The sequence below is a fragment of the Triticum urartu genome, chromosome 5, assembly GCF_003073215.2.
Source record: "Triticum urartu cultivar G1812 chromosome 5, Tu2.1, whole genome shotgun sequence".
In the NCBI taxonomy this organism is placed as follows: Eukaryota; Viridiplantae; Streptophyta; class Magnoliopsida; order Poales; family Poaceae; genus Triticum; species Triticum urartu.
In genome coordinates this window covers 465,868,190-465,890,677 of record NC_053026.1, presented here as the reverse complement: position 1 = coordinate 465,890,677, position 22,488 = coordinate 465,868,190, and the positions used below count along the sequence as shown (strand labels likewise).

The 22,488-nt window shown below is 45.1% G+C and overlaps 2 protein-coding genes across 3 annotated transcripts; one reads left to right on the top strand and one right to left on the bottom strand.

Moving 5' to 3' along the window:
- The first annotated feature begins 5,164 nt into the window (after positions 1-5,164).
- On the top strand, positions 5,165-8,082 carry LOC125509884 (ACT domain-containing protein ACR4). 2 transcript variants are annotated; one of them, XM_048674909.1, is made up of 8 exons: positions 5,165-5,449; positions 5,894-5,966; positions 6,101-6,146; positions 6,242-6,356; positions 6,450-6,529; positions 6,638-7,237; positions 7,346-7,450; positions 7,527-8,082. In XM_048674909.1, the coding sequence occupies exons 2-8, from the start codon at positions 5,953-5,955 to the stop codon at positions 7,854-7,856; spliced, it is 1,290 nt and encodes a 429-aa protein (XP_048530866.1). In that variant the 5' UTR covers positions 5,165-5,449; positions 5,894-5,952; the 3' UTR covers positions 7,857-8,082. The 2 variants fall into 2 exon arrangements, with proteins under 2 accessions (XP_048530866.1, XP_048530865.1); XM_048674908.1 differs by having other exon boundaries at positions 5,165-5,491.
- A 1,007-nt stretch (positions 8,083-9,089) lies between these two features.
- LOC125509883 (nucleolar protein 14) lies at positions 9,090-16,362 on the bottom strand. The gene is made up of 14 exons (XM_048674907.1): positions 15,713-16,362; positions 15,488-15,622; positions 15,050-15,176; positions 13,750-13,829; positions 13,602-13,661; positions 12,790-12,981; positions 12,233-12,361; positions 11,386-12,033; positions 11,089-11,281; positions 10,806-10,999; positions 10,492-10,584; positions 10,274-10,416; positions 9,897-10,175; positions 9,090-9,769 (listed from the first exon to the last, which is right to left on the bottom strand). Exons 1-14 carry the CDS (start codon positions 15,974-15,976, stop codon positions 9,505-9,507), a joined length of 2,802 nt encoding a protein of 933 aa, XP_048530864.1. The 5' UTR covers positions 15,977-16,362; the 3' UTR covers positions 9,090-9,504.
- Between the last annotated feature and the right edge of the window lie 6,126 nt (positions 16,363-22,488).

Here is a 22,488-nt window from a genome sequence, read left to right as displayed (position 1 = left end):
TTCCTTAATGGATGTCTTCAAGAAGGTTTGTATATGATGCAACCAGAAGGTTTTGTTGATCCAAAAAGTGCTAACAAAGTGTGCAAGCTCCAGCGACCCATTTATGGACTGGTGCAAGCCTCTCGGAGTTGGAATATACGTTTTGATAGTGTGATCAAAGCATATGGTTTTATACAGACTTTTCGAGAAGCCTGTATTTACAAGAAAGTGAGTGGAAACTCTATAGCATTTCTGATATTATATGTGGATGACATATTGTTGATCGGAAATGATACTGAATTTCTAAATAGCATAAAAGGATACTTGAATAAGAATTTTCAATGAAAGACCTCGGCGAAGTTGCTTATATATTGGGCATCAAGATCTATAGAGATAGATCAAGACGCTTAATTGGACTTTCACAAAGCACATACCTTGATAAAGTTTTGAAGAAGTTCAAAATGGATCAAGCAAAGAAAGGGTTCTTGCCTGTGTTACAAGGTGTGAAATTGAGTCAGACTTAATGCCCGACCACTGCAGAAGATAGAGAGAAAATGAAAGGCATTCCCTATGCTTCAGCTATAGGTTCTATCATGTATGCAATGTTGTGTGCCAGACCTGATGTGTGCCTTGCTATTAGTTTAGCAGGGAGGTACCAAAGTAATCCAGGAGTGGATCACTAGACAGCGATCAAGAACATCCTGAAATACCTGAAAAGGACTAAGGATATGTTTCTCGTTTATGGAGGTGACAAAGAGCTCGCCGTAAATGGTTACGTCGATGCAAGCTTTGACACTTATCTGGATGACTCTAAGTCACAAACCGGATACGTATTTTTATTGAATGGTGGAGCTATCAGTTGGTGCAGTTCCAAGCAGAGCGTCGTGGCGGGATCTATGTGTGAAGCGAAGTACATAGCTGCTTTGGAAGCAGAAAATGAAGGGGTCTGGATGAAGGAGTTCATATCCGATCTAGGTGTCATACCTAGTGCACCGGGTCCAATGAAAATCTTTTGTGACAATACTGGTGCAATTGTCTTGGCAAAGGAATCCAGATTTCACAAGAGAACCAAGCACTTCAAGAGACGCTTCAATTCCATCCGTGATCAAGTCAAGGAAGGAGACATAGAGATTTGCAAGATACATACGGATCTGAATGTTGCAGACCCATTGACTAAGTCTCTCTCACGAGCAAAACATGATCAGCACCAAGACTCCATGGGTGTTAGAATCGTTACAATGTAATCTAGATTATTGACTCTAGTGCAAGTGGGAGACTGAAGGAAATAAGCCCTAGAGGCAATAATAAAGTTGTTATTTATATTTCCTTATATCATGATAAATGTTTCTTATTCATGCTAGAATTGTATTAACCGGAAACTTAGTACATGTGTGAATACATAGACAAACCGAGTGTCACTAGTATGCCTCTACCTGACTAGCTCGTTGATCAAAGATGGTTAAGTTTCCTAGCCATGGACAAAGAGTTGTCATTTGATAAACGGGATCACATCATTAGAGAATGATGTGATTGACTTGACCCATCAGTTAGCTTAGCACTTTGATCGTTTAGTTTACTGCTATTGCTTTCTCCATAACTTATACATGTTCCTATGACTATGAGATTATGCAACTCCTGAATACCGGAGGAACACTTAGTGTGCTATCAACCGTCACAACATAACTGGGTGACTATAAAGATGATCTACAGGTGTCTCCGATGGTGTTTGTTGAGTTGGCATAGATCGAGATTAGGATTTGTCACTCCGTGTATCGGAGAGGTATCTCTGGGCCCTCTCGGTAATGCACATCACTATAAGCCTTGCAAGCAATGTGACTAATGCATTAGTTACGGTATGTTGCATTACGGAACGAGTAAAGAGACTTGTCGGTAATGATATTGAACTAGGTTTTGAGATACCGACGATCGAATCTCGGGCAATAACATACCGATGACAAAGGGAACAACGTATGTTGTTATGCGGTTTGACCGATAAAGATCTTCGTAGAATATGTAGGAACCAATATGAGCATCCAGGTTACACTATTGGTTATTGACCGGAGATGAGTCTCGGTCATGTCTACACAGTTCTCGAACCCGTAGGGTCCGCACGCTTAACGTTCGGTGACGATCGGTATTATGAGTTTATGTGTTTTGATGTACCGAAGGTAGTTCGGAGTCCCGGATATGATCACGGACATGACCAGGTGTCTCGGAATGGTCGAGACATAAAGATCGATATATTGGAAGCCTATGTTTGGACATCGGAATGGTTCCGGGTGAGTTCGGGCATTTACCGGAGTACCGGGGGGTTACCGGAACCCCCCGGGGAGTATATGGGCCTTATTGGGCCTTAGTGGAATAGAGGATAGGAAGGCCAAGAAGGAGGGCGTGCCCCTAGCCCAATCCGAATTGGGTGGGGGGCCGGCCCCCTTCCTTCCGTCTCTCTCCCCCTTCCTTCTCTCCTACTCCTACTAGGGAAAGGGGGGAATCCTACTCCCGGTGGGAGTAGGACTCCCCCTAGGGCGCGCCATAGAGAGGGTCGGCCCTCCCCTCCTCCACTCCTTTATATACGGGGGAGGGGGGCACCCCATAGACACACAAATTGATCTCTTAGCCGTGTGCGGTGCCCCCCTCCACAGATTTCCACCTCGGTCATATCGTTGTAGTGCTTAGGCGAAGCCCTGCGTCGGTAACTTCATCATCACCATCATCACACCGTCGTGCTAACGAAGCTCTCCCCGACACTCAGCTGGATCTAGAGTTCGTGGGACGTCACCGAGCTGAACGTGTTCAGATCGCGGAGGAGCCGTACCTTCGGTGCTAGGATTGGTAGGATCGTGAAGGCATACGACTACATCAACCGCGTTGTCATAATGCTTCCGCTTACGGTCTACGAGGGTACGTAGACAACACTCTCCCCTGTACCACCCTAGGATGTGTTTAGGGATCAAGGCGCCTAATGGTGTCGGATGTCATGCTTTGGAGCAACTCCGCTGCTTCAGTTAGCACATACTAGGCAGCCCATGGAGTTAGGAATTCCTGAAGTTCGTCCTCTGGTGATTGTGAATCGTGCGGACTGCCGTTCTAGGGAGACCTGGGTGAGAGTTCTACGTGCATGGCCGTTTCTACAGTTGTTGTTGTCAAGAGTGGCATGTTGCCGCCTGCCTTGTCCTCCATTTCTATTACCATCACTTTATGTCGCGAGATCGGTTGCGGTACATACTCCTCAACCTCGCCCGTGGTCTCCCGCGAGGTGTTCGGTTCGGCAGTGGACTTCCGTGTCTCACCTTTGGTTGGCGAGACCATGGCTTTCTCAACATCGTTGTTCTCCTAGGAGGTCAGCTCACTGTCAACACCCTCATGATCAGAGAGAGAGTAGATCGGTCTTGTCGATGTTGTAGCCCAAAATTGTCTCGTCGAGGAAACAATCTGCTGGTGTGTGGTCGATGTGACAGTTGTCGCAGACTATGGCGACAAATTGTATGTTCTGGGGGGTTGATGGGTCCCCTACTGGTACGCAGCTCCCGTGTTCCATAGTCCGAACTGGAAGAGGCGACCTAGGCAAGATGGCAAGGTCGTCGAGATCGGGAAGTTGTCCTGAGCCTCAGGATTGATCAGTGGTAAGCATAATCGCAGATCGCCGAGAGCGTTGGTGGTGAAGGCGAAGTTGCCGATGTAGATGGTGCGTACGGGGTAGGCCTGTGGGTTGATGCTGACCCGGCCTGCCCCATCAGCGATGAATGTAAAGGAGCCAAAGGTTAGGCTCTCTCCTAGCGGAAGGTCGCCGGAAGCAAAAGAATATCCGATCCAAGATTGGTCCCCTGCCGACACCGCTAGTGACTGGCGCCAACTGACAGTGCAAAATCCTATCAGATCCCTCGGTAGGGGTCCGAATGCAGCTGGAAGTCTTGGATCGGAGATCGCACACATGGTTTATCCAGGTTTGGGCCTCCGGAGAGTAATATCCTACATCATGCTTGTTTTCGTTAGTCATGGTGGATGGATACCTCATGCGAGGAGTTACAATGGTGTATGAGATTGCTAACCGAGAGTTTTCCTATCTGGTGACATATGACCTAGGAGGGGCCTTGACCTCCCTTTATATAAGCAAGGAGGTCTAGGGTTTACATAGCAGTAAATGCGATCTCGGGGTCGTTGTCCGTTGCCTTGGAGGGCACGAAGATCTCTGGTGCTCCCCTAGGGCTTCCTTCATACTATGGGCCAAGTGGGCCCCCTGGCGGGCACCGAGGCCGTGCTCCCCTAGAGAGCCACCCTCAGTGCAGGATCCTGTCAGACATCCTCGCACGGGTGGTTCAAAATAAGGTACTTAGCGCATAAGGATTTCCAGGTTGGATGCCTGTTGTGTAGCGCATGATGATTTCTAGGTTGGACGGATGTTATGTGACGCATGAGGATTTCCAGACTGGATGCATGTTGTGGACAACATGCTGGTTGAGTGGCGTGCCTCCCATGCACCCACCAAGTGCCAGGCGAAAGGACTTCAATACAGTGCCACGTGGGAGCTCTCGCAACATAGGAATGACTTTGTCTTTAATGGCACATCAACCTCCAGCTCGTGTCCTCGAGAAAGTGCTCGAGGAAGGTAGGTTGTGGGCCATGGCGTGACTTCTACGTAATTTCATTTGCACCGTTCTTTAGGTGGACGGTTGGTGAGTAGTAGTTCCTTCGACGGTGGATGCTCGGCCACCGCATTTGTAGGGTAATGATGTAGCATGGACGGGCTCTTCACCCACTTCCCCTTCAATACACGACACGCACGTGTGCACGTACTCCAGAGGAAAAAGATTATGCCGTGGCACACTTATCTAAAAAGAACTGATCATCGGCATCCGTGCGCGCGTGTGGTGCGTTCGTAAACGACGACAAGCTGATTTCGGCAGTATGCCCTTGCACGGTGTGCGCCAGTTGTGTGTCCACCTTTTCTCTTTGGCCCCGCCTTCTCTCGTTTTCAAGCGTTCACGGCTACCATGACACGTAGATCTTAGCGCGCGGAAACCCACAGACATACAGAAGGCCCACCGCCCCCGAGAGGAACAGCAATTTGCGATATCCTCCCTGTGGCCGCCGAGCCGAGGACGCGCGCGCATATTTCACAGAAAGCCAGGGTCCGGCGTGCAAAAGGCGCAGGCAGCATGTAAAAACTGCCCGCAGGGCCGATTCCCAGCCCAGGATTCTGGGGGCAGGGGCAGAGAGAGGAAGGGAAGCGCCGTGCCCAACAACTGCAAGAGGGTGAGCGAGAGGGGGCCAGCCATTCCTCTCTTCTCTACCACCTACTCCCCTCTCTCTCCTCCCCCCTTCTCTCTAGGATCGCCAGCCAGCCAGCGCCAGCCAATCGCGCACCCACAGCGCGCGCGCCTCCCAACTGAGCCCCGAGAAAGAAGAAGAAGAAGAAGAAGCAGAGGAACAGAGAGGGAGAGAGAGCAATCACTCGTCCAAAAGTGAACAGGTGTTCTTGCCCTCCGGTCCTCTGCGCCCGCCATGTCCATTGGTAACCCGTCTTCTTCTTCCTCCTCCGCCGCCCGCCTCGAAACTGCTTCCCTCCCTGCGGCGGCACTCTGCTTTTCCGGTCCCCTTCCATTTCGTCGCTGCATCTCTGCCTCCATTTCCCCGTTAATCTCCTTGATGGCTAGGGTTCTGGCTCTGTTTCTGCCCTGTTTCTTCCTGATTCTTGGAATACATTTTTTAGCAAAAACATTCTTAGAATATATTCAGTTGCTCCATCCTCGGCCCTCGATCGCCGCTGCACAGATTCGAAATAAAATCGCAGTGTTAATTAACTCTGATTTGCTGGTTCCTCTCCTGTTGTGTCCCCCTTCGATTTCCACACGTTTCTTGCCGCGTCGCCAACGCCGAGGCCGTACCGTGATTAATTAATGGTTCCATGTGACAGATGAAGGCTATGGCCCTACCTGGGACAGCGACGACGAGTACGACAACTTCATACGCAAGATGAACCCGCCAAGGTGAGGCGCATCCACATTCACATGCTGCTGTCTCTGCTTCTGCTTCTGCTTCTGCACCCCAAAAAGATTACCCTCCAGTTTTTACCATCAGGTCTTGTTTCCTAATCCCGGTCTGTGTGTCTCGTTAACTGCAGTATCATCATCGACAACGATTCGTTGGCGGACGCGACGATTGTCAAGGTATGTTTAATTTCCTACTGGCTCATGGTTTTCTGTGACAGAGATTGCAGTCAAGTGTGCTGGTTTGATTTTTGTATTGGTGGTTGCCATTACAGGTTGGTAGTGCAAACGAGTATGGGATTCTGCTGGAAGTGATCCAAGTCCTCATGGATCTCAATCTAGTGATAAGCAAGGCATACATAACATCAGATGGGGGCTGGTTCATGGATGGTAAGATTTTACACCTGATAAAATCTAATAAATGGTGCCCTCTATTTCCCTGCTCCTTTTTGTTGATAATGGTAAAAATTCATGCTGTTTCAGTTTTCAATGTGACTGATAAGGAAGGGATGAAATTGAAAGACAAGGCTGCTATTGCGGAGATTGAGGGCTACATCCGGAAGGTATGTATGTAATCCTGAGAGCAATCTTGCCATTTTCAGTTCACCAGTCATGTATGATTACCCAACATTCCAGCTCACTGACAATTGAAACATTCTTTGAATGTGTAGTCCTTGGGCGCAGATTCAAGGTACATGCCTGCTAAACGGAGATCGGTGGGTGTCGCCGCTTCAACCGACCACAATGTCATTGAGCTGACAGGGAGCGACCGTCCAGGCCTGCTCTCTGAAGTCAGCGCTGTGCTTGCGAGCCTCAAATGCAATGTGGTCAGTGCTGAGATTTGGACCCATAACACCAGAGTCGCAGCCGTGATGCGAGTCAGTGATGAGGACACCATGCTAGCCGTCACCGATACCGTGAGGCTTGAAATGATCAAGGAGCGACTGTCCTACCTTCTCCGAGGAAACAATCTCGCGCGAGGAGCTGCCATGGCAGACGCATCGGGGACTTCTGCCACACACACCGAGAGAAGGCTGCACCAGATGATGCTTAGTGACGGGGACACTGAAGAGTTTCATGGGCATGTCCCAGCTCAACCTCAGAAGCCTAATGTCACTGTTCGGAATTGGAAAGACAAGGACTACTCGGTGGTGACCATCCGGTGCAAGGACAGGCCGAAGCTTCTGTTCGACACTGTTTGCACCTTGACAGACCTGCGCTATGTTGTCTACCATGCAAACATTGACGCCAACAATAATCAAGCGTACCAGGTGAATACACACAACCCAGCATATCTGGTCCGGGCAGTCGCTGCTACCATGTAGTAGGCTCATAAGATTTCATACAAGGAAATGTGTGACCTTGATACTCTTTTGCAGGAATTCTATGTAAGACATGTGAATGGATCTCCAATGAACACTGAAGCTGAAAGATTGAGAGTCATCCAGTGCCTTGAAAGCGCAATTGAGCGCAGGGTATCTGAGGTAACGATCCATGAACTTATCAAAGGTAACTTTGCCAGAACTATTTTCTTATGAAGCCCAAATTTTGGCTTTCCAGGGTGTGAAACTTGAGCTGTGTTCAAATGACAAGGTCGGCCTCCTGTCGGAGGTCACCCGCATCTTCCGGGAGAACAGCCTGACTGTCACAAGAGCAGAGGTTAGCACCAAAGGCAGGACAGCCGTCAACACATTCTACGTCCGCAGCTCTGCGGGGGAGGCAGTTGACCAGAAGACCATTGATTCCATCAGGGAAGCCATAGGACACAACATTCAGGTGAAAGGCCACCCTGAGGCGGCGCCTCAGAAGAAAGAGTCCCCGACATGGTTCCTCTTCGCAAACTTATTCCGACCAAGGTCTCTCCCTAGTCTTGGATTGTTCGTGCGGTAATGCTCTCATCGAACTCGGAGAACATCTCTGTCAATCAAGCCTTAACTGCTGAAGCGGTCCGTGAGAATTGGAGCCTACATTTGGCTCCACTAGTGCAGAGTTAGTTTACATACATTATATTGTGTTGATCATAGACCATCATCACCTGTAAATATGCATTGTACATAGAGTGTAAATACAACTGTAGGAAGTATTATCAATAAAGAATCCGGAACCGTTACCGCCTCGGAGAACATGTCCTCTTTTCCGGGAAAAGAATCAGGTGAAGAAAAAAGGTCATGGCATTTCGCCGTCTTCCATCTTCCATGGCGATGATGCCGAAAACGAAAGGCCAAGTCGGCCTGCTTGGTTCTGGAATTATTGTGGCTATCCTATCCAGCCACCGGAATCTGCACGACAGCAACGGGCATCCGATTCTGTGGAGGGCGAGCAGATGCAGGTCAGTAGCCAAAAAGCATCATCCCCTATCATCTTCTTCGCCGAAGCTTTGCTGACAGGGACATGTTGCATTAGCCTTTGTCTGTATCCTAACAAGACCGAGTAATAAACACCATGAAAAAGCAAAATTCAGCTCCTGTGCTGTGTCTGATGACATGCTGCCCTGTCACCTCACACTAGCTCCGATGTGCGATCTCCGATCGATGCCGTGGTGGCGACGCCTGCTGATGGGTGGGGAGAAAGCCAGAAGAGAAGACCAAGCCAGGCCGGAACCAAGAAATAGGCATAGTAGTGGTAGCACGCAATGGGAGTCAGTTTGGGATGTCTATTTACCTTTTAGGTCCTCATGTGTAGTGCTGCTTTTGGGCCGTCTTGCGATGGCTGATTGGCGCCACATGTGTGTTCCATGATTGGTGACGCCTGACCTAAAAAGACATGGGAAAAAGAAAGGCATGGAAGCAAGACTGATACATAAATAATGCACACTGAGGTGAGGTCAGATGAGCTCAGGGCATTGCTGAGTAGTAAAGCCGCTCTGGTGGCTTGCATGATTTGCAGAGGAGTTTGGTGTGTGCACCATCAGGCGCAGGCACGCACAGGCTTAGTGGCCACTTGAAGTAGTGAGATGATGGTGGCAACTTGAAGCTGCTCCAGCCAGATGTACAGGAGAAGACCAAATGCTATAGGAGATGTAATTTGCATGGTGGCAAACAGAGCTTCTCTCTGAAATATGAACATGCTACAGGGTTTAGAGAGAGAGAAAACCATGCCAAAAAGGGCACTCATCACTCAAAGTGACATTGAACAGTATATCACTAATGATTAAATTCCAGTGTAGGTTGTCTTCCCATTAATTTGGGAAAAGCGACGAGATGAACAGGACTGTGTTGGTTCGGATACATCTGAAGAGTAACACTGCATACAAGAAATCAGGACAAAAAAGCAAACAAAATCACATCCTGCGCTACATCAGATTACTACTATTGCACGAGTACAGCACTCTGGAGCAACTCATTCTCGAGTGCAAGAAACATAACGCCTCCATCCACATCAGCTTTTGCATATGATTACTCGTTTCGGTGTGTATCCCACATGAAGTGGCAAAGGCAGTTAAAACGGGGCATGCCAGGGTCACCAGGTGCATGCCTAATTTTCTATCTCCACTACCCAGCGCAAACTGGACCGTGATAGCAACCTGATCAGCATATCATCACCTCCGCCTTTTTTTGCCTTTTCCCATCTGCCCGCATTTAAAAGCGCTTTCTTGTTCTTGAAGAAAAGCCATTGCTTTGCCATACTTTTCAGACCTCTCTTGCTCGTGTTTCATCCTCTCCTTCTCCTTCACAGCAGCCATGAAATAACTATCTTTGCGAAGCTCGGACATCGCACCTCTCTTCTCGCTCTTCACTTGTTTCTTCAGCTTCTTCAGGCGTGCCCTTTCTCGGTCAGGATCGTAATCAAGACCCTTTACGTAACTGCACCAAAGAGAAGGAGGACGTGTGAAATGCATAATTAGACCTTTTCAACAACAGAACAGGACAGGCCAAAACAGAGCACAACAGAGACAAGAAACTGGGAACAGGGAATGACAAGTATACATACTTCTCCTCAAATTTGGGATTCAGCTGCTTGATTGGTTCAGGCTTCTGCTTTCGCATTTGGAGTGGCTCTCTTGAAGCATGGTGTTCGTCACTTCTCTTCTTAATCAAGTCGATTACATCTTGGAAAATTTCTTGCAACAGGGCAGGCAACTCGGATTTTTCCATAATTTGTTGCAGCAGGGAAGAAACTGGCATGAAAATTTCTGGAAAAGAGCATAGCCCTTCATGTATAATTACAAAGCCCCTCAAACATTCAGCCACAGACAGAAGTACACCAGCCCTGTCAGAAAATGTATGTTTATAAGATAAATAATATATAACATGTAAAACGACAACTTCCAGTATCCAATCGTGAGTCCACTAAAACCAGGTGCTTACTTGAAATTATCAGATGCGAAGAATGGGGAATCAGGATCCATGCTCATTAGGTCAAGGATATTCATACGATTCACTTCATGCATTTGCTCGCTGATATGAAGCCATGGTTTCAATGTCTTGAGCTCCATAAACTGGTCATTGATCTATACCAAAGGAGATTCAACTTAATATGAAGCAGCAAGCTGAAATGTATGCTTAACAACTGGATTCACACTTACCTGATTGCTAACTTCTCCTTTAAGTGATGTTACCAGAAGAGTTTGCAGAAAACTGATAGCTTCAGGGCAGAACTTTTTTGATTCTTTAGTAGCCTACAGATTGAAATTTGCAGACATGATGAATATTTCCTGCTGTAAAAGTGGGGGGAAGGAATTCCATGTGTACTTGGGATGCAGAAACAGAAGAAATTCAGCTAATTGGCTTCTGCCATTCAAATTATTCATGCTAATTAGGTCTCTGGAGCATACAATATGTACTCATCGGGGAGAAAGATAAACTAATACACAAGATAATGTAAGGCTGGAGAGCATACCGCAAGCACCATGGAGCACAAGAAAGAACCAACAGCTGCATCTCGGCCAGACTGTATAGGGCATCGCATCAGATATTCACACATAAGCAGAAGCATTGGAGTTGCGACAGCATGCCGGAAGTCAGAGCAGGGGAATATAAGAGACCATAACCTCAGGAGAAGTAATGTCTTCAAACTAGGCAAGCTGCTTTTTCCTGTAAGTTCAAAGAGACCACATAATAAGGATGGCAGATTAATGACAACAAAACCAATTTCCAGTTTAAAAAAGAATAGCCTCAGAAACCTGGAACTTTGATGTCTTCACATAGACGAGCACGTGTATGAATAAGTCGTTCCCTAGCACATATTGCAGCAAAATATGGTGTCTCTCCACTCATCTCAACTAAGGGTTTAACAAGGGTCTCAATTACTTTAAACTTCACTGGACTCTGAGTAGCTAAAACTGCAAAATACTGCAGGAGAACACCATAGAAAACCTGCAAAATATTTGAGGATACATTGATGGATGCAATGGGAAAGATAATGAATAATTAAGTAAATATATTTGGTAATAACCAGATGAATTTAGTTTACCACATACTTGCATTTTCTTTCTGTTTTCAGGTGTAAGCCTTATTGAATTGCAAGTACGTATCCGGCTTATAATCTCAGCTATTTCAGTTTCTGAGCGACCATCAACCAAGGAGCTTAGATCTTGTAAGTTATTTGGTGCTTCTATCACGAAAGGAAGATCTTCATCCTTGCCATGTGGTTTTTGCTTCGCATTAGATACTCTCTTCAGATTTTGTGCATTTGTTTTCATAACTTTTTCGCCGATAACTTGTTCTTTATCTTTGACATCATCCTTTTCATCTTCTTCTAAAGCAACCTCATCGTCGTCACTTTGCTCCCAGTCTCTTGCCGGCATATTACGGAAGTCATCATCACTTGAATCCTCTTCATCACCAGCATCTTCTTCATCCTCATCCTCGTCTTCACCACTGTCATCACTTCCTTCATCGCCAGATGCTACACCTTCACCTATCTTTCTACCCTCATTCTCGTAAATTTCATCAACCCAACCTTTTTTCCTTTTTGTTGGCTCGTCAAAAGAGAAGGAATCACCAAGATCATCGCCAGATATAGGTTTTGAGTTATCCGCCCTCATATGATGATCACCATCCTCGCTATCATCATCTTCTTCGTCAGAGGACTCAGCAGTTCCAAGCATCCGCTTGTGACGTTCCTTCTACAATGTCATTAAGCATCAGCAAGCGATTTAATATCAGTACTTCCATCAGCAAAAACACCACTGATGTGGTAGAATTACAAGCTAAACCTAAAATCATCACACTAGAGTTCACAAAAACAACTGTAGGATGGACAGAAAAGGCAAATTTTAAATATGCAAGCAGCAGTTGCATCCAATGCAACTAGATCGGACGAACCTCCAACTTCTCAAGACGTTCTTTTTCTTCCTGAGCTAGTTCTTCTGGGGTTTTTGTCCTGTCCGACGGGCGAGCACGTTGATCCATCACCATTTCTTTCACCAGTTTGTCGTATGCGTCTGGCTTTTCCTGGAATGCAACAAACAATATGCAACTTCAGTACCAGGAACTGACAAAGTTAACATATTTACAGGCCCATGCACAACAATCAAAATTTGCGAAATTAAAAGTGGACATGCTGCTGTACACACTTCATCCCAAGGTACCAAATGAGAGGAGCGACTCCACCAAGGACGTGCATATCTTTAGAATAGACGCATAAACTGGTCCACAAAATTTAAAGCAAATCAACTAATGGGCTACCATGTCTAGTCTACTATTTTCTCTTTTCAAGCTTACATGTGTGTGCACTGTTCGGTGTGTGCAACGACTTCTAACAACATAACAGAGGTTCCACCCATGCTGCCAGCTTAATTGTCGACTGAAAGCTATGTAATATAATGAATAATCTTGGGCTTGTTGATGATCTAAATGGGAAGACAAGCAGTAAATGCTACCTTATTGAAAATCTCCTTTCCGGTCAGACCAGATGAACCTTTATGGATTGTACTTGAATTGTTTTTATGTGTGTTCACTCTAGCTGATTCGGTCAGGGATAGAAGTTCTGGTGTCTGGGCCAGCAATGCAAAATCACTATCTAACTTGTCAACAAGATGTTCATCCTGTTCCTTTTCCTTGGCTTTTTGGGCCTGCAACAAGACAAAATTATGTTAACGTAGCCACTTCATGCTACAAATATGGAAATAGAAGAATGCATAATAACAAGTATAGTGTGTGCAAAACTGCAAATCATGTACACAACCCAACAGATCTGCAATACCAATCTAATGAGGTCATGCATAAAGCAACATGGAACTATAATGGAAATAGGAGGTGGCTGGATTGGAATGAGTCCAATACTATTGTATTAGGAAGTTAAGGAGTCTAATATGTCCGAGTTCAAGCTGTGCATCCAGCATATAAGAATGATGTCCTGTTTATCTAATCCCTCACATCCACATATATCTTCACCGCACTGATAAACACTTGGTCATTTTTGTCATGGAAGGCACTAAGGTAGACATACAAAGCTATATCAAAGGCTTCTTTTGATTACCTTTGCAAACAATTTGGAAAAAAAGCAAATACCAAGATTTGAAAACTGTGAAATAAGCATCATGTATCGAACCAAATAATAATTTGTAGGGAAAATTCAAAACAGTTTATTTAAGTTTCAGAATGATAGGAAATGTTCTAGGTGATAGCCCAAGACAGAAAAAAAGGCAGCAACAGAAGGAATAATGTTTTTTGTACACACAGGACACTCTACCTTGTAAAATTTACTCTTCAAAATGATCTCTGACATAACTTCCTTTTTGCTCTTGTGACCCTGCAAACAGGAGTGACTAGATTAAGCACACAGCATATCGATAACAGATGAGATCTAAATGTAATTAGTAATTCCTAGGAAACATTACATGTGTTTCTCCGGGCAGGTCAGTTTCTGAAGGGAGATCACTACTTTGGAGAGATAAGCGCTTCTTTGAGAGCGTGTTACCTGAAAATACAAAAGGTTAAGCACATTAAGCAAAATAGAAACATTAACATCAGTTCCTGTAGATGGGGATTCTAATCCTTATAAAACTTTAATACTCCCTCCGTCCCAAAATTCTTGTCTTAAATTTGTCTAAATACGGATGTATCTAGTTACATTTTAGTGTTAGATACATCCGTATCTAGACAAATCTAAGACAAGAATTTTGGGACGGAGGGAGTATGTTAACATAAATAATTTCTCCGATAACAACCATCGTACATTCCCAACGCTGAGCCTAGCAAACTAAGTGCCAAAACTGAAACTAGGTCATGTGTGATATAGGGGAAAATCAGTGGTTACCAAAGGTGGAGACCACAAAGGATTTTAGATACTAAACAATAACAAACATTGATAGCTAAATCAAATATCTACAGTAGAAAGTTATGTTATGCTATCTTATCAGTTTTACTAGGGCCAACCCCGTCCCAGATTATTTTGAGTCAGACGTGTCAAATTCCAACCCATGTTTTGGATTCCAATTGTTACTCCCTCCGTTCCGAATTACTTGTCGCAGGTATGGATGTATCTAGATGTATTTTAGTTCTAGATACATCCATTTCTGCGACGAGTAATTTGGAACGGAGGGAGTATTTGCCAACGTCAAGAAATTCTTGCCAACTCAGAGACCTAAATTCGAGACAATTCCAACACCTGTATGAGCCCGTAACATTTGCATCCCACAGAATAAATAGAATGAACAAATTTCAGAATCTCTCAGAGCAAACCTAAAACTAGGTGTCAGACTACAGTAATCTACAGAATCTCTCAGAAGAACAAGCAGAACTCCAAAAGGTTTGTTTTACAGGTCATCGACAAAAAAAAATATTTTGGATTGACAGCATATATCTTTTAGTCTTTTAAATGCTCTAATCCCAGTTTATGTGTCCAGCCTTTGGCCCCAGGAATCTACACGACAAGCAGAACTTCAAAAGGTTTGTTTTGCAGGCCATCAACAAAATTTCAATTTATTTTGGATGGACAACATATATCCCAATATATTTTAAATGCTCTGTTTCAGATAATAAACTAAAAGCTAACTTAAAATACCACAGTAGTTTGTAAAATACAAATGTGAGATACATACATACATAACACAGGAGACTCAGAAGTATCCCACGAAGCAGAAAACATGGGCCAATTAAATATAGTGCAAGATACTTAGATGAGAGCTTAAAACACACCTTCTTCATCACTGTCGTCACCAATAGGCACCTCTTCATTGAAATCATCATTTCCCAAAAGCGTGTGAGAATCCTCGTCATCCTCCTCATCGGACAGATTGAATTTGCTTGCCCGTTTCAACTTCGCCTAGAAATCATGAGAAAAGGGGGAAACTTAACAAACTCCTGGACACACACCGCCGCCGTCACTAAAATGAGAAGGAGCACTTCGACCGCATACTTGCAATGCGTGGCACATACTGATAGATGGAAATGAAGGGGACAAAACATGCATAAATTTGTTCCTATAACACAACAAGAACACTGGTTTCCCTATTTGCATCTCTACTAATCCATGCAGTTTATGTGTCCAACCTTGGACCCAGGAATCCCATTGTTGACTAGAGAATGCTGCGCTAACAGAGTGACTCTGGATATAACGAGGTAAGCGGCACATACCATGTGCTCTCGCTGCTGACGGAGGATGGCCTTGTCGTACTCGGGCAGAGTCTCGTCCCTCTCGCCGATGCGCCGGTCGTGGAAGACCGACGACTTGGCGCTCTGCTCGAACTCCTTGAGCAGGGTGTTCTCCCTCTGCAACCACGCCATGCCGCGACATCAGGCCAAAGAATCGAGCTTCGCCCGAAAATCGCTCGGTCTATTAGCAGTTCAGCAAGCACTTACCTTGTGGATGGCGTCGGAGCGGGAGCGGGAGGTGCGCCTCTCCTCGCCCTTGCGCTTCTTGCCGAGCACGTCGAACTTGCGGCGCGACCAGATGGCCTCGAAGGGGTTGCTCCGCTCCGCCGCCGCGGCCCCAGCCCCGCGCGCCTTCATGGCCACGGCCGCCGGGCCGTTCCTCCCCTTCATGTTGCCGCCCTTGCCTTTCTTCTTGTTCTGCTTCTTTTCCGCCGCGGCCGCACCGGCTGCCATCGGCTTCGTCTTCGCCATGGCCGAGACGGAGCGCGACGTCGTGGGGCGGCGGCGATGAGGTGGCTGCGCGACGACGGGCGGCGGCGGCGGCGGGGTGGTGGTGGCTCCGCGCGAGGAGAGGTGTGTTTTGTGCAACACCCCCGCTATGGGCTGTCGCCGTATGTTTGGTAACCTAGGCCTGGGCTGCAAGATGGGCCTCTTATTGCATCCCTTGAGGCCGGGTTCCACAGAGAGGGAGCAGAGGCCGGTTTTTCTCGGAAAAAAGAAAAGAGGGAGCAGAGACCGAAAGAAGAGCACCGAACGAGCAGGAAGGAGGAGGTTTGGGCGGTGGACGCCGGTGACGGGGCCGGCCGCGAGGCAAAGGGAGGCGCGGGGTGACGGCGCTGGAGGGAGAGACGAGGAGAGACGGGAGAGGGAATGTGGGGATCGGTCTTCTCCTGGCTGCTATAGAGGGTTAGCGGGGGTGGATAGGCCGACCACGAAAGTTTAGCTGGGCTGTATGCTGGCTGATGGACCTCTCCTTCTTGTTTTTTTTTCTTTTTCAATTATTAAACAGAAGATTGAAGAAAAGAAAGATTTAGACCAAGATAATTGACAAATATGGGGAACTTACATTAAGTGGTTTGGGGATTTTTACAAACTTCAAAAATTTAAAAATACAAACATGTTTGAATTTAAAACCTAACAAAACCAAACCCGAATGGACTCAAAACATACAAAGTGGATTTAGGCAGGCAGTGAAATTGAATTATGGGCAGATTTGGAAACTAGAAGAAGACCACAATCTGCCCGGTGATTCAAAACGCATTCAGAGGGAGTATAACATAAGTGTGTGGTATAATACATACTCTCCTTCATTTATGGTTTGTTGAGCCTATCTCATTATTATTATTATTATTATTGTAAGTTCTATTTTTATTTCTTTCTCACATCTGTTTAGATTATGAGATGCATTACATTCTTGCATGTAAGGATTAAAAGAAAACTGACCATGCAACATTCCTACCCATTCGGTGGTCATGACATGCATCCACCGCAGTTAATGGCGATTAAAGCTTGTATTACTAATATAATTTCAATGTTCAGACATAAAGGCTCGTTAGTGATAGCGGCTAAGAAAAAATTAGTTGTCTTCTACAAGCTCATGTTTTTAGATATCATTCCAAGATAGAACATTTAGTGACGCCATGTATGTGTGGCTTTACTGAAGAATCATAAATCAACAAGATGTTGATAAATGAAGCAAATAATCAGTCCACAACAACATGCAACATGTACCAAAAAACTTATCTAAATGTTTGTTACTAATTTTATAAAAAAGACGCAACATTTAGTAGAGAGCTAACACTCACAGTGAGACCGTACCATGTTCTTCTTCTTCTTCTTTTGCGATGGAACCGTATCATGTTCTTCAAGTCTTAAATCACTTTACTATGAATGTTAAGCAAGGACAAAAGTACAAAGCGGAAGAAAACAAGACTTGCCAAAGTGTAGCACATCCTACAAAAATGAAAGATTTATAAATCTAAAAAAACATTGCCAAACAAATAGGCAAGTAAGAAAAAAATATTACTCCCTCCGTTCCTAAATATAAGTCTTTTTAGAGGTTTCAAATGGACTACAACATACGGATGTATATAGACATATTTTAAAGTATAGATTCAGTCATTTTGCTCCGTATGTAGTCCCTTGTTGAAATCTCTAAAAGGACTTATATTTGGGAATGGAGGGAGTAGTAGTAAGTTTCATGGATACTATATCAAAGCATGTTTATATACCACTAATTCATTCCATGCTTCCAAACAAATCCAACAGAGTGGCGAGACAACTCACTCTTCTCCATTGGGAATAGATTTTGACTGCCATATTTACTTGTGCTGGATGTGCATATGGGTTGACTTCTACATGACGGGGCGGTAACCAGTACAAGAGCACCTTTTCAGCACAATGGCACAGGTGTAGCAAGAACTAACGTAAATTAGTCTACATATAAACATTGAGCAAACCGAAAGTCCAAGCAAAGCAATGTAGTACATATCACCTATAGACGGGAAAACAGAATTAGAGGAAAACAGACCAAGTAGCACCACTATATATATTTTCCAAATCTAAACACATGTGTATTTAAGATTTTTATTGCATAGACCTTAAATTGGTCACAAAATGCATAATGAATGATTTTCATAGATAATTGCTCAAGATTTTACACAAAACAAAGTCTAGATGTGAAGCTCAACTTATTTTTTGCGAGAAAGATGTGAAGCTCAAGTTAACATCAAGAAGATGAAAGGAACGAGAAACAAGGTGGAGGGTGATCTGCAGACATGCTCTCCCTTTTCACCTTGCATGTCAAGTAGATAAGTAGACTAACAAATGCACAAGAGCGTAAAAGAGTGTCATTGAAAATTACTCACAGAATCAATCACGAAGAAATATGGCAAGGGCGATCATCAGCCTTATTCAAGTATATGATTTTTTTCCTCAAACATGCTTCAAAGAACTCCTATGGAGCTAATCTGAAATAAAAATTTAAATGCAAAAATATCAGCTGCGGTGAGCAAATACTATACTTCAACAGACGCATAATGCATACTGCATACAAAGAAATCATGGTTTGGTTAATCAATTGCCAAAGTTAACTTGCAAAAGATGAAACGGTGTACGAAAAGCATTTGCAAGTACCTCAAGTCCAGCAGAACCTATCAATTCAAAGTTTTAGATCTTAAAACTTCACTGTTTGATCGGTCGAGCCTGGATAATAATAGTAAACTAATTAAGAATACAGCTTAGCTTCCTAACACTTGTTGCTAAGTCCAACAAGAACACACATTTGTCTAGTCAAAAAGTTGTTTCTAGTTATTAAACGGTTATAACCGGATCCCTCGGGCACTCAAATTTGTTACAAGAATATTAATAAATACATTATTTTCGAACTAGCATATGTGTCCAACCTTCCTATGTACAGATCTCAAGGTGTCTAGAATCAATGGTCACAAAGTTCACTCAACCAAAAAAAGGCACCTGTCAAATAGCAAAAGCATTATCTATAACCTATAATACCTAAATAGTTCATCCCCACTATCATATTTCTCTTGACATGCAGCCTATCCACATCAGCAACACTGCCACATCATCATTTAGTTAGAGGCTTACATGGGGGACCCACCATAATAGAAAACAGCCACGTTGGCTTCGGTTACTGCCAGTACGACCGGCAAGAGAGGCTGCCCATGGACGTCTCTGGCGATTCCCATCGCATCCTTCACAAACGCAACGCCTCACCAGTTTTCCAAGGCAGCGGATTCCCCTTCCCCTTCATCTTCTCCAATCTCCATCAAATCCCACTACACAATTACTCTGTCGATTCAGTTTGCTCTTGACGATCTGGTATTTCACTCCGGACCGCATTCGATTGGGCAAGCGATGGCGAGGGCGTCCCCCCTTGCGACGAGATCGGCGGACGTCCCCACCCGGCGTCCGGCTTCCCCAGCATAGGGGCCCCCGCCCTAGAATAAGAGCGCCTCACGGCGGATGCCACTGCGCCGACATCGACCCGGTGAGAAGGCTCCCCGTGGAGCGGTCATCCCTGCTCGACAACGAGGCCACAGAATCAGGGACGGCGTGCTCCTTCCTGCAGGTGCTGCCAGGTATGTGGAGGATACTATGTACACGAGTCCTATGTGTGCCTCGAGGTGGGTGGACGGCTATAGGTATTGTGGTGAAGCGACGAGCGGCTTCTCATCTGTTTTCCGACGATCGCTGGAGTTGGTTGCGCGGCAAGGTCAGAGGAGAATGCGGCGGTGCCCCGCTGTCAACTAGAAAACATCCAGCTTTGCTCTGGTGCTTCTTGCGGCCCGACAAATATTCTGATGGTGATGTCCTGTTGACGTTTTTTCCCTGCTCCGACATGCACACCGGCGATGGCAGAGCAGGCGTGGTGTGGCCAAGCTTGGTTGAGCCAGAGCTTCCTAGGGACCTGGTTATGAGCTCAATGCATATTTTGCAGGGTGCTTTTGTGTGGATGGCTTGGCCGATTGTTCTTCGTACATTTGCCATATGTACTGTATGTGCATGCCTGGGGACAATTCAGGTATGTTATACTCCCTCCGTTCCGAAATGTAGGTCGCTGGGGCTTCTGTTCCGACCAGGTGAAAAGTTGACAATTGACCTGAATACCCTCCCTTCAAAATTTGAATCCCGATCGATCGTCTTCCACCTCCGCCTCCGCCCTCCACCTCCACCTCCGCTTCCGCCCTCCACCTCCACCGACCCTCACCTCCGCCCTCCACCTCCATCTCCACCTCCACCCTCACCTCCGCCCTCCACCTCCATCTCCACCTCCGCCCTCCATCTCCACCTCCGCCCCCTGCCCAGGCGCTGCCGCCGCTGGAGTAGAGCTGGTGCTCTGCTGTCGCCCACACACAGGGGCTCCTCCTGACCCGCGCCCAGGCTGTTCCGCCATCTCCACCTCCATACCCACCTCCGGCCACTGCATCCAGGCGCAGGCGCTCCTCCTCTCCCACGTCCAGGAGCTGCTGCTGGGTTCGGCTGGTGCCCAGGTTCATCTCCTCTCTCTGATCATTTGATCCTCTGCTGGAGTACATCTCTCTGCTGTCGCTGGAAATGAACTGCAAGCATAAACAATACTCAAGTGATTCAAGAGATGTACTGATTCAAGAGTAGTCAAGAGTAATTCAGAAGTGCCAACATTTGATTCAAGAAATGTTTGCTGCCAAAAATTCAACAAATAATTTGAACAAGTTAACTGAATTAACTGTTGACTGTAGCATTTCAGACAATAGGAGTAGCAGACCAAACTGTATTAACTGTTGACTGTGCATCATTGATTTTGAAAATTCTGGAAGAACCCCTGCCATTATGTTGATTTACTTTAAATAAAAATCATAGACTGAAAATGTTGTCATCTGGATTACACATGTTCTTTTTCTCATTAGAGGATCATGAGAGAAAACTATTGAAAATAGTCTGGAGTAAAAAAAATCTGAGAACACACACACAACAAAAACAGGTTCATGACTGGAGTAGTACTGTAATAAGACCTGACAAAACTTCTTTTGGCTGGGAGAGATTTGAGTGTTTTTATATCATTGCTAAGAGATTTTATTACTGTAATAAGACTTGACAAAACATCTTGAACTGATAATCTACAGCAAACTTGCTTGAATGCAATGCAAGTTGTACCTCGATCTGTCCTGAAACAATGACCACGTAGCAAAGAGAGGAATGAACTGCAAACATAAACAATTTCATGAGCATTTGGTTCAACTAGCCAATAATTTGATCTAACCATTTGACAAAATCTGAATCTACTGATGCAGGAATACTGTCAAATTACTGTTGGAGTACAATTCAGATTACAACAGTAGTACCTGAAACCAGCAGAAGATGGTTGTCCCAGACATCAACTGCACTCCACCTGCAGAAGATGCAGAAGATGAAATGGGTGATGATGATGCAGGAGTACAAATGGATGAAGATGTAGGAGTACAAATGGATGAAGATGCGGGAGTACAACATGCAGGTATAGCTACAGTGGCATTTCAGAAATTTTCAGTTAGTGGTGGAAGAAAAAAATCAGTTAAATTACAGAATACAGTTTGATGATATGATCATATCATCATTTGATCATTTGATGATATGATCATATCATCATTTGAATGCTTATGTTCATTTGACCATTTTTCCTTTGATCATTTGATCATTTTTCCTTTGCTGTATTTCTTCGTGCAGGTGTTGAGCAATCAGTTAAGAAAAGGGATAGCCTCGATGACAAGCAAAAGTATGCTGCTTATGTTGCAATGCACACACTGTGCATGAGTAGAGGGGGCAAATTTGAAAGAGATGACAAGAAAAAGATTGCCAGTTTCTTTGGAGTGGGTGTATGGAATGTACAAAGAGTTTGGAAGAAAGCAATGAAGCAAATTGCTCAAGGTCTGGAGGTGGATGTTTCAAGTCAGAGAAAAAAGAACTGTAGAAGAAAGCCAAAGGACATTAATCTAGATCAAATACCTACCATTCCACTCAACAAGCGGTCTACTATCAGGTCACTTGCTTGGCAACTCGGTTGCAGCCCTACGACACTCCACCGGAAGTTCATGCTGAAGTTGATAAAGAGGCATACAAACTGTTTGAAGCCAGTTTTGAAGGAAAAGAACAAGAAGGATAGAATGGAATTTTGCTTGTCAATGCTCGATGAGACAACAACACAAACTAAAAGGCCAAAATTCAAGACCATGCACAACATTATTCATATTGACGAGAAATGGTTCTATATGACCAAGAAAAACAGGAACTATTATCTGCTATATGGGGAGGAAGAGCCTACGAGAACTATACAAAACGGCAGTTGTATTGGAAAAGTCATGTTCTTGACGGCTATTGCTAGGCCAAGGTGGGATAGTGAAGGAAATGTGACATTTTCTGGGAAAATTGGAATTTGGACGTTTGTGAAAGAAGTTCTGGCTCAGAGGAGAAGCGACAACAGGCCCAGAGGAACAATGGAGACGAAG

Bases quoted from the DNA above. Each gene is read 5' to 3' on its own strand.
- LOC125509884 (XM_048674908.1), top strand. The intron at 5,967-6,100 runs GTGAGGCGCATC...CGTTAACTGCAG, and splicing joins CGCAAGATGAACCCGCCAAG to TATCATCATCGACAACGATT. The intron at 7,451-7,526 runs GTAACGATCCAT...TTGGCTTTCCAG, and splicing joins TTGAGCGCAGGGTATCTGAG to GGTGTGAAACTTGAGCTGTG.
- LOC125509883 (XM_048674907.1), bottom strand. From the start codon at position 15,976: ATGGCGAAGACGAAGCCGATGGCAGCCGGTGCGGCCGCGGCGGAAAAG. The intron at 13,662-13,749 runs GTAATGTTTCCT...TCCTGTTTGCAG, and splicing joins ACCTGCCCGGAGAAACACAT to GGTCACAAGAGCAAAAAGGA. The intron at 10,417-10,491 runs GTAAGTGTGAAT...CCTTTGGTATAG, and splicing joins AAGGAGAAGTTAGCAATCAG to ATCAATGACCAGTTTATGGA.